General features: G+C 30.5%; 1 protein-coding gene across 2 annotated transcripts in view; it reads left to right on the top strand.

Annotated features, from left to right (window-relative positions):
• LOC118188832 (disintegrin and metalloproteinase domain-containing protein 10-like) overlaps window positions 1–12,464 on the top strand; it is a 131,595-nt gene that overhangs the window by 45,347 nt on the left and 73,784 nt on the right. For both annotated transcript variants that reach the window (XM_085809509.1, XM_085809510.1), the window contains exons 5-6: window positions 602–867; window positions 6,634–6,762. In XM_085809509.1, the coding sequence (XP_085665635.1) occupies window positions 602–867; window positions 6,634–6,762 (395 nt within the window). The remainder of the gene's footprint in view (window positions 1–601; window positions 868–6,633; window positions 6,763–12,464) is intronic.

Below are 12,464 nucleotides of genomic sequence, written 5' to 3'. Positions count from 1 at the left end.
TGTATTTAATGCATCTGTACTTATTTTACAAAATCTTCTTTTTTTAATTATTTTTCTCTATTTAAATTTCCTCACATTTTTTTGGCTTGACTTCTGACCTAGACCTAGTTACAACATTGACAGCTGTGTTAAAAGCTTGATCTGGTGCTTTATAAAGATATTTTTGCATAATGGGTTGAATATATTGCTGATGCTCTTTTATACTATATAAAAGCCCGGAAAAGTTTTTTAAATCAATCTTTTGGCATATTTGATTTTACATAAAGCATAGGAACTGCATAAAAGACTAAACTGAGAATTGATTTGCTTTAAAGAGGGACAAAAGCTTTTAAAAAGTAATATTCTATTTTTATATAGTAATATTCTATTAATATAAGTAATATTCTATTTTTCATTTCTTCAGTCAGCACCATTGTTTGAATGCCATCATTGGTGTAATTAATGCTGTAATATTTTTATTTAATTGTTTTATACCAGAGAGAAAAAAAATAATACAACAAAAATTTTTAAACAGATGCTTAGCTCATGAATTTTGCTTTATTTTAGTTCAAACTGTAAAATCTGCTGTATAAATATTCAGCCCCTCCTATTTCTTTTCTAGATTTTGATCAAGATGGGCGGCCAGATAATGTATCATTTCTCATCAAGCGAATTAAAATTCATACCATGGAAGCTCTGAAGGATCCAACTTATAGGTTTCCGGGAAATTCTGGAGTGGAAAAGTTCTTAGAATTGTTTTCTGAAGAAGATTATGATGCTTTCTGCTTAGCATACATGTTTACTTATAGAGATTTTGAAGGAGGCACATTAGGATTAGCTTGGACTGGAGACTTAAAAAATGCTGGAGGTGTATGTGAGAAAAATGGGGTAAACACAGTGATTAAATAAAATTCTAATTTTAAGTGGGCAAAACGATTTTGTGTGTGTGATTTAAACAGATTATAAGATTTCATTGAAATATTATGCTAAACATAATTATTGCACATAAACTTCTTTAAGCTAATTTAAATGAGGTAGCAATTTTATTATGCTGAAACTTTTTATTCATTTGTAAAATGAAAAGCTCTTAAACTATAATTTTCTGGTCAATTTTAATGCATATATACTAAGAATCTTCTTAAATATATATTGTTTAAGAAATGATTTTTTTTTTAATTCAAAAGAAGAGGGAAAATTTCATTGAGCGTGTGTACATTTATTCTCAAATGCTAAATATTTAAATTTTAAAATAAGGGTGATTTCGAAAGATTTACTTTTTTATTTCTTTGGTTAATTAGTTTATTTGATGCATTATAACAGCTGAACATTGAAAAGATTTAGCATCTGTGACACCCCCCCAAACCATAGGTACCACAGTTTCTTTTTATTAGTTTATCTTGGCATTGACAGTATTGTATGGTGAAAGAATTTATTAGAGTGTTTTTCATTGTTAGAGAGTAAATAGTATCATTGGTTTGTGTCTAATAGGGCACTGTGCTGAAGTAAAATTGGTATATAAAAGATGGATATATTTTTATTTTACTGTAGTCTGGCAATTTTGAAAATGACTTATCTATGCCAAAAATGAATTTTTCATAAGAAGCTTCCTTCAGCAAGGGATGCTAGTTGATTGCTATGTTCTGTGCATTTAATGGAAATTCAGGCATAACGGATAACATTCACTTATGGCTATGGATAAAACACTTTGAAAAAGTAAATATGTCTGTTTTGCTTGTTTTTGTAATTACCAGCTCTTGGCTTTAACTGAAAACTGATAATCTGTCTCCATATAAACAAGCTCATTACGCTCACGTACAAGGTTATTTTCAAATTTGTCTGACCACAGAAAAGTCATATAATTATTAATTGACAGCAATCGAAGCACTGTTTGATGGATTCATACTGAGTATGAATGAATGAATATATATATATATATGTGCAGGTGGTTGAATCCGCAATGAACTGCGAGAATTTTGATATAGAATGCAACACTGATCCACAATGAACAAGAAATTTGGCATTCGAGATATATTTTAATTCAACTTTTCAGTGTTGCAGCCACAATCAAGTTGCTACATTAATTTTGCCTATACTGAAAAGTTTAAATTTTAGATAAATCTGCAGTAAGATAGAGGGAGCAGACAGACTGCAGTCTAGCTAGGCCAAAGTGTAGATAGCAAGTGCATTTTGTTCAGGGTGAAATCTTAATTCAGACTGAGTTAGTTTTGGTTCTCAATGTATTTTGATTGGATGGTTAATACTGCTGTAAAATTACTATAGGTTGTTTGAGTTTTAGTTCCATTTACATTATCAGAAACTATGTAAGAGGCATATGATATGGAGTAATCTTCAAATGATGCAGTGCAAATAGGGATTACTGTTTTTAGAATACAGAAGGATAATTTGTGTTGCTAATTTTATCTTTTACATATTCTTTATTTTTCTTACATATTCCCCCTTCAAGGATAAAAAGGCATAGTGACAGAAGTCTTCTTAAAGAAAAAGGATTAAAGTACTAGCAAATGAAGAAAAATGTAAATCATAAAATTTTGATTAACATAATTAAATAACTATAAAGTATAATTTATAAATATCAATTTTTAAAAAGATATTTTATTTTTAAAGTCTTATGAAATTTTTCAGCATTTCAGTCCAAAAGTCTTTTTGTTTGAGAGTTCACATAATCATAATTCTTAAGTTTTTTGTTATCACAGAGTATCACAAATAAAAGCTTTTACATAATCATTATTTATAACTAAATGTAACACACATAAATATTTATGGTATTAATTTCCATATTGATAAATTATATTTTAACACCATAAATATAACAGGAGTAACATCTTCAGAAATTATGCCGTTTCTTGCATAAGGTAACTGGCTTTTATGAACTGCACTAATACATTCCATAATAAAAAAAAGGTATAGTAATATATATATATATATATATATAAGTACGCTTAATCATAAAATGAGAGCCTGCAATATTATCTTATATGAAGAGGGTAGAAGGAACAACTAAACAGAGATAATAAGAGGCCTGTATTTTGGAACCAGTACTCCCTCAGCATACTCTTCTATAATTAACATGCAGTCACCAATAAAGTTTAACATACACTTACCATAATTTCATGTTATTTACCGGTATTAATTTCACTTTTTAAAATTATTTTTCATTATTTATCTGTATTAATTCCACTTTTTTCCCAATGTTTTCAAGATAAATGCTGAAGAAATTCTTAGAGTTTAAAATTTTCAAACAATAATTCCATTCTTAAATTAAAGCAAAAATTCAAAAATATAAATTCAGAGATTCAGAGTAACACAAAAATATTAATCGTATTAGGAACCTTTCTTAAGTAAAATCTTCAAAATTCTTTACTTAATATTTATCTAATTCAGTATTTTAGTTTTTAAATTCAAATATGCAAAACTACATTATAAATAAATCATAAAATTTCTTTAATTAAGGACTTTCTTCTTAAAATGATTTAAAACAAAATATTGCTATCAATAAATCATAATACAATTACTTATAAATGCAAAGTTATTTTAAAGTTTAATTGACTCGATTAAAAAATTTTGGCTTTGTAATTTAACTTAATAGCACTTTTGATTATATTCCATTCTTTGAATGAGTTGAGCACTGAAAACGCAGACGAGCACAAAATACTATTTCGTATTTCACATTTTATTGATAAGGATTGCTGACCTTCAAAGCACTTTTGAATGATTTGAAATGTTGGCACTCTGAAAACACTCATCATTTTACCATAAACAAATGCTGGATTAAGTTTGAATGGTTGGTACTAGATTTCTATTTAAGCACTCGCAGCAAATTTATGTTATGTCAGTGTTGCGTCCTCAATCAAGTTGGCACATTAATTGTGCTTATACCGAAACATTTATATTTTAGATTGAGATAGAAGGCACAGACAGACTGCAGTCCAACTAGGCCAAAGCATAGAAAGCAAGCGCATTATGTTCAGGGTGAAATCTTAATTCAGACTGAGTTAGTTTTGGTTCTCAATGCATTTTGATTGGATAGTTAATACTGCTGTAAACTTACTATTGGCTGTTTGAATTTTAGTTCCATTTACATCATCAGAATTATGTAAGAGTCATATGATGTGGATTAATCTCAAAATGACGCAGTATAAATAGAGGTTACTATTTTTAGAATGCTGAAGGGAAATTTACGTTGCTAATTTAATCTTTTACATATTCTCTATTTTTCTTACATATATATTGTAATGTATATTTGTTACATTTGCTGACATACATATGGTATGTCTTCAGATTTACATTTGGTTGGTAAATTTGAATGCAAACAATTTCAAGGACATGCAAAAATTTTGGCTTTGTAATTTAACTTAATAGCACTTTTGATTATATTCCATTCTTTGAATGAGTTGAGCACTGAAAATGCAGACGAGCACAAAATACTATTTCGTATTTCACATTTTATTGATAAGGATTGCTGACCTTCAAAGCACTTTTGAATGATTTGAAATGTTGGCACTCTGAAAACACTCATCATTTTACTATAAACAAATGCTGGATTAAGTTTGAATGGTTGGTACTAGATTTCTATTTAAGCACTCGCAGCAAATTTATGATTCAATTTTTTTCCCCATTTTCATATTGCTGAATTATGTTGCACTTATTAAATCACCACATATGCTGGATTAAATTTCGAAGAGTGGATTCCGACTTTAAACATTTAAAACTTGTTACACACTTGTTTTGGCATGGTTCGGTGTAGTTGCTTGCTGATTCCAGGTTGCGCACATAGATTGATGGAGCTGTAAATACTTTGAAGATTAGCACATGAAGGCATTAATTAACTAATTCTCTTTCACAATCATAACCACAGTTTCGATGATAACACTTCGCGAAGCACGGTTACACATCCTGTCGACTCTGTTGTAATAGATTCTGAAGAACACAGGCAGTTGAATCCCTTATGAATAAAGAGAATTTTGATGTTGTATAATGCAGCCGATCCACAATGAATAAGAAATTTGGCAGTCAAGATATATTTTAATTCAACTTTTATGTCAGTGTTGCGTCCTCAATCAAGTTGGCACATTAATTGTGCTTATACCAAAACATTTATATTTTAGATTGAGATAGAAGGCACAGACAGACTGCAGTCCAACTAGGCCAAAGCGTAGAAAGCAAGCGCATTATGTTCAGGGTGAAATCTTAATTCAGACTGAGTTAGTTTTGGTTCTCAATGCATTTTGATTGGATAGTTAATACTGCTGTAAACTTACTATTGGCTGTTTGAATTTTAGTTCCATTTACATCATCAGAATTATGTAAGAGTCATATGATGTGGATTAATCTCAAAATGACGCAGTATAAATAGAGGTTACTATTTTTAGAATGCTGAAGGGAAATTTACGTTGCTAATTTAATCTTTTACATATTCTCTATTTTTCTTACATATATATTGTAATGTATATTTGTTACATTTGCTGACATACATATGGTATGTCTTCAGATGTACATTTGGTTGGTAAATTTGAATGCAAACAATTTCAAGGACATGCAAAGTATTTCTGGTTTGATAGGATGGCCTCTTTACAAAACATAGTCCAGTTACAGTTCTGAATTGCTGCTTTTTCTGCAATACTGAAGCAGACATAGTATGAAATTCAAATCAAAGGTACAGTGTCTTTGAATTGACTTTTTTTTCCCCCCCTTCATGACAATATTCAGCCACATTCTGCTGCTCCATTGGTAAATCTGATCATCTGATTTCGAGGGAACAAATGCACCACTTCTGCATAACCTTGATTTAGTACTAAAAGGCATATTTGTACCCTTAAAGAAGTTTTTAGACACCCAAATTTATGTAGTTATTGCCCGAGATAGGTTGGTCATCACACTCACGTGCCCACATTCTATGAAGTTACATTGTTACGAATTTTGTATATAGATAGATGATTTTAATGCAGTTATCGTATTTTTCTATGTAATGTATCGCAAAACAAATTTTAAGAGAAAGCTATGGTGGAAAAGTAAGAAAACAGGGACAAGTGCATTTAATATTGAGTAAATGGTTATCTCAGTAATTTGGTGATATCTGGACAAGCTGACAACGTTTTCTAACGACATTTTGGTCTGGTCCCGGTAATACTGTAGTATGTGTTAGAAATATCTCTGTGGCCAGTTGAAAACTATTTAAGGCTGAAGAGATAGCATCTGCCCTCAGTTGCTTAGTTATTGTGTGAGTCATTAGTTCCGCATTAATTGAGATATATTCAAGTTAGCTTTCTCTGTAGATGTGCTTTGCATTGCATTGTATTTAACGTTTTTAATGGTGTGAAGCATAACCACTGATTGTACTGTGACACCTGTATGAGTCTTTCTGAAGAAAATTCCAGAACTCTGAAGTGTTTATTTTGATAAAATAAATTTTTATTAACCTATCATCGGACCTGTGTGCATTCAACCTGTACACATGCAACAATATGAAAATATTTGTTTGTGTATGCAATAAATGTTTTAACAATGGCAGCAGCTATGTGAAAGTGTAAAGTTTCTTTACATTCAGATTGTCAGTTACTGTTTTTTTTATATCTGTGATTATTGTGTATGGCTAATAAGGCTAAATTCTTTTAATATGTTATATTTATTTTTTAGCATTACCGAGGTAGCTTAAAGAGTCTGAACACTGGAATTGTTACACTTCTCAATTATGGAAAATATGTTCCACCTATTGTTTCTCATGTCACGCTGGCTCACGAGATCGGTCATAATTTTGGATCACCTGTAAGTATAAAAATGTTGTGTTGTTAAATTGCCTATTTATATTATGGCATTTGCCAAATATTTCTCCCTTTCTAATTGTAAAATATATTTGCTTTGTTCCAGCTTTTTTGTTTTCGGTATTTGATATGTTATTTCATTGATCATGAAACTGCAGCCAAGCAGCATAATTTAGTGTCAGTTACGGATAAGCATGATGTCACGGCACACTCATAACATCTGCACTTTGATGTAACCCCCCACTGATTCTAGATAAGCAACCTTTTGTTTTTATGAATTATGATGTAAATTGTTATTGCTGTATTTTTTCTTTCATTTTGAAAGGAATGAGTTCGAGGACTATAGAATCACATTTGTAACTTCACTGCAGTTCATTTATTGCCAGTTGAGAGAATTAACATCTGCTCATAACATGTGGGAAAGTGCAATCGGATATGGCCAACAAAATAGTACCATATTTATAAGTCGAGATATTTTGGACAAAAAAAAGACTTCAAAGTGGGGGAGTCGACTTATACGTGGGGCCATAAAAAATTAAAAGAATCGGAAGTTCAAAAATTTCTTTATATAATGCAGTTGTTTTCTTCCCGCACTCAAATTGGACGACTTATCAAATAAGTCACTTGAAGTAATTTCATGACTTAAATTATGTGACGAACTAATCACAGAGTTTCATACTTTAAGTAGAGTAAGTTTCGATTAAACCAAAGAATTTTCGGCCCCTGAACAACCGATCAATATTGAGCAATAAAAAAGTTTCGCCAAGAAAAGAGAAATGCAGATAGTTTTTATGTACGTATTAGTCTTTATAATAGTTATTGTTCATTCATGAAATACTTTTGTTAACAGGCGTACACGTCAAAATTTAAAAAACCAACATTTACAAAGGAGGCAACATTAAAAAGCCCGATATTACATTAATTGCTCAGTGGGTTAAAGATGCTTAGAACGAAATACCCTCTGAAATGATTATAAAATCATTTAAAAAATATTGTATTAGCAATGAACTAGACGGCACGGAAGATGATGCTGTTTTTGAAAGTGAAAATGACGACAAAGGCTCTAGTAGTGATTGTAACAATACAGAGATCGAGACTGAAAATATGTATGATGACGAGCCAATGATGACAGAAGAGTTCTATGAAATGTTTGGTGAATCTGACCATGAATCGGACGTTGAAGGATTTTGATTTTGTTTATTTACCAAGGTATTTTTTATCGTATATTTACTTTTTTTCCTCAGATGATTTTGAATAAATGTAGTACTTAAAAAAATTTTTTCGAAGTTTCTCGATTGATTTCGGAAGTGGGGGGGGGTCGACTTATACATGGTATCGACTTATACACGTGTATATACGGTAATAGAGTGGAACAATCACCTGTGCAGGGTTTATACTCATAGCGTTCCAAAGAAAACTTCAGCTAAAATTGAATGACCTAACAAAATAGCAGAAATCAATAAAACTCTTTTTATGAAGCACAAAATTAAAGTTAGCCAGACATCTGCATCATTGGCTACTTTGTAGAGTGTGCAGAGAAATTGACAAATGTTTTATTGTAAGAGTTGCAGATAGAAATGTAGCTCAAAATTCTACATGACATTTGGTACAACTTTCGTTATATCTCTGCCAACTTTCATGCTTGATGGGATGACACATAAGTACTTTTATTTTTTTAATAATCTGTGCAGCTGAATATTATATGCAATGTTCATTACCAATCTGATGTACCATATTTTCTAGTGTATAATGCACAGTTTTACTGGAAAATATAACATCAAAATTTACGTGTGCACCCTATATGCCAGATAAAAAAGTGATAGATTTAAAAATAAGCAAAAGGTGAGCATGCAAAAAGTAGATTTCTACATACTTAATGAGCTTAATATTCATTACCAGATAAGATAAAAACTTCATCATATTCATCTTTCATTATATCTTCAGGGACCTCATTGAATTCTGTTTCATTTTTACCATGTTATTCTGATCTATAAATATATAATTGTCATCTGTACCATCATGCATTGAATGCAATCAACACTCTTTGCAAAACTGTTTACTCTTCTAAGCATTTCCTCCCCCACTCATTTTTATGCCTTTATTGCTTGTCATTTCAGTATACCATTGTTCAAAAGCTTGGGGAAAATCTTCCCAGGAGTGAATAATTCAAAAGATAACAGTATTGTGCATGCATCTTTCAGGTTTCTTCATAAAGAAAAAGGTGTGCATTATGTAGCAAATATACCTAAAAATTCAAAATTGTAGTTTGAAATTATAGGTGCACATTATATGCTGGAATGTATGGTAAATTTGGTGGCATTTTGAATGACTAAATAAATACAAAACATATATTAATTTAAGAATTAAATTTTTTTTTTTTAATTCTTAAGTACTGTACATTTCCGAATATAAGCTGAGAGTGCATTTTTTCTTCAAAAATTTAACCAAAAAAGCAGAACTTTTATATGAGCCAAAATAAAAAGAAAACCCTGCAACATTCGAACAAATCACGATGAGGGTAAAAATGTTGCTAAGCAGGTAAAAGGGGTAAAATATTATCCAATCAAATCACTGTAAAGTAAAATGCCAGTGACAATTTTAACTCTGGTAACCAAGCGAGTGTATTTTCCCCATTCATTTGTTGTCTTTCACATGATCTGTGGTATCTGTACCAGTTTTATTTTCTGTGCCATTTTTTTTTTTTTTTTTTTTGTCTGAAGAATGAGTGGAAAGAGAAATTTTAATATGGCAAATTTCAAACTACATATGTAAGGTTTGCTGAAAGTTTTAACAACAGTATGGCTGTAGAGCATTTTTCCAAACTAAAAATTAAGTTCGACAGGGGAGTAAAAAACACCTTCAATTAGCAGAGATTTCAAAATCCGAAAAGGCAGCACTTAATCATTTTCTATTAGGCAGGCACAAATTTCACAAACATCAGCTTTTTCATTTTGTTAATGATGAAACAAACAAGCAATGTAAACAGTTTTAAAAATAAAACAGCTCATTTTCATGAAACAAATAATTCATTCTATTTAAAATTAATTTTTTTCATCAACTTAAGAAATATATACTAACAAAATTTAAAAAAATACCATATTTGCTGATTCACTGCTTTTGGTGCTATTTGGTGATTTACTGCTTGTGCCTTGCTATCAGAAAAATACCATCATTTTTGTCAAGATAAGTATATAATTGTAGGATAATTGGCATATTGATATGCCATACTGTTAAGAAGGTAGTATCATTATTGTCCATTAAAGCTAGAAAAGGCTATCTGAATCATCCATAAAGAGCCAAAGTGTAAGCAAGGTATGTGCCTAAGCAGACCTGGAATGAAAGATGTGTTACTGCTTGCTAAATTTCTGCTTTTAATGAGACTGATGATGAAGATTTCCCTCTGCATGCTATCTGTGAGTTTTAAGATATAGGCACACTTCTGAGTGAAATGAAGTTTAGGTAAGATGATGATATTCTTTTGATATGCATGAATGGTTGTGCATCCGTCAGAAAGAATTCATTTGTAACAGTATTCATGTGCTTTTCAAGCATTGGCAAAAGATTTTTAAACTAGAGGGAACTATGTTGAACAGTGTTACTATGATTATTTAAAATTTGTAAATATTCTGTTGTAATATTCCATTTTTCTGATGAACAGTAGAATCTCTGATACAGTAGATCCTTGATCTGGTGTTTTCAGTTTGTGTCTACAAAGAATCTAAAGGACAAAAATGAAGAATATAAAAATGAACAGGAGATGGTGGCAAGCATTATTTAGACTTAAGAAGGTGCATAAGTACTTAAAACTTTTTTCTTTGCTTAAACTGGAAGCAATGTGGTTATGAAAACACAGTCTCAAAAAGTAAGATTTTCAGCTAAGGCAAAATTCAACCAAGAAACAAAGAACAATGTGTTACTTCTTTGCTAAGAAAGGTAGTTTTTAACGTAGTGTGTTCATGCTGAAAGCAAGTACAGTAGAATTCCAGAAATCCGCAAAACTTGGGACCAGAGTTTGTGCGGATTTTAGGATTTTGCGGATTTCAGGACAGAAAAGATAAAGCATAATATTCGGACTAAAAGTGCAAAATGAATAAGGTGTATTAGATACATTTACTTAAATTATTATATACATTATTGCAATAATTTATTATATGCATTAAATTATTATTACATATATAAATTCATTATATTATTCATTGTATTATATGTACACAGCATCGAGGTTTGCCGATTTCGCTTTATGCAAAGATTTCCAGTTTCAGATTCCAGTGTTAGAATCACTGTTACTGTAAAATTTCAACAGCTTTTCTTTATTTTTCCGTATATCATACACAATCGTGTCGCAATTCCATAGCATTCTGCTATAAATCGAGGAGTAGCACCTGCTTCCATCTTTTGCAGAATTTGCACTTTTTGCATTACCGTCAATGCAACGTGTTTACGTTTTTCAACATTGCAAACAGTAAAATCATGAGTGCATTTCTTATCTGTCATTGTATTAAAAAGGGCTGAAATTTAAAATATTCTTAATTTATAAACAAAATATCCGGTTAAAAAAAGGCAGCACTAAACAATCTCGTGAAATGTAATAACAAAGCTCAGAAAATACAGCAACGTGAATCGTGAACTTGAACAAAGAGTTGAGTGAATCGTCTGCTTTTTTACCTCAATGCAGATTAGAGGGAAAAAAAGCTTATTTATTTTATCTTATTTTTTTAAACTTTTTTACGTCAATAATTTGGTATTTCCGTTTTGACTGATTATTATTCGGTAATTATGACGTCATTATTCGGTAAGTATTTTTTTCTTTGATATTTCGTACTCAATGTTGCGGTTTCTGGAACCTATAAACTGAATGTTTATATTATGAGATTCAATGCGGATTTCAGGTTGGCGGATTTTTGGTATTTGACTGTAGTGTTATTTATTCAGAACATATAATAATTTTTAACAGCTAGTAATTGAGGCTTAATTCTTAACCAGCATGCATTGTCTCCCCATCCCATTGGAAAATAATAGATCAAGGTAACACTGTATTTGATATGGCAGTTTTCTGAATAATGTGGAAAGAAATTTATAAAATCTTAAGTTTTCAATCTGAAACTGTAGTTTCATGTAATGTTCATCGGCCTTGGGCAGGTAATTTGTTATGGAAACATAGCTGAATGTTGATGCCCTAAGGAGTAGTTTGCAATGATTTACATTTTTCTGCATAATGTAGTTACTTGGAATGATTTTGTAGATTGCAAAATTAAAAATTATTTTTACTTCCTAAAAATGAAGAATAATATGATGATATTGTAAATATATCATTATTTAAAATGTTAAATGGCTTTCAACCAAAAAATTGTTAAAGCATTTCTAATTCACTTATGTGCATTTTTAACACATACCAGAGTGTTTGTTACTCTTCCTTGCAAAATTCATTACATGTATTTTGAATATGAGCAATATTTTTTGGAATATTTATTTTAATTACATTTTGAATACATAATATAAAATTTGACCACTACATCAAGATATTTTTTTAAATATGATTGAAAAAAACTGAAATTAATCTATAAAAATATCTAATAAATTTAGCTCCTCTCCCGTTCCTCTTTAAATTTGACTGCATCACTAAAGCTTGTTAGTGACATACATTGTGCACAGTTTCCCTCTTTGAGTTATTCATTTCCTTTTTTCCATAAATTTTTACTGATTTTT

Source organism: Stegodyphus dumicola, chromosome X2 (genome assembly GCF_044657685.1).
Source record: "Stegodyphus dumicola isolate Sdum_Otavi_A_Nest chromosome X2, ASM4465768v1".
NCBI lineage: Eukaryota > Metazoa > Arthropoda > Arachnida > Araneae > Eresidae > Stegodyphus > Stegodyphus dumicola.
The sequence above is the reverse complement of the archived record's forward strand: the minus strand, read 5'-3'. Positions and strand labels throughout refer to the sequence as shown.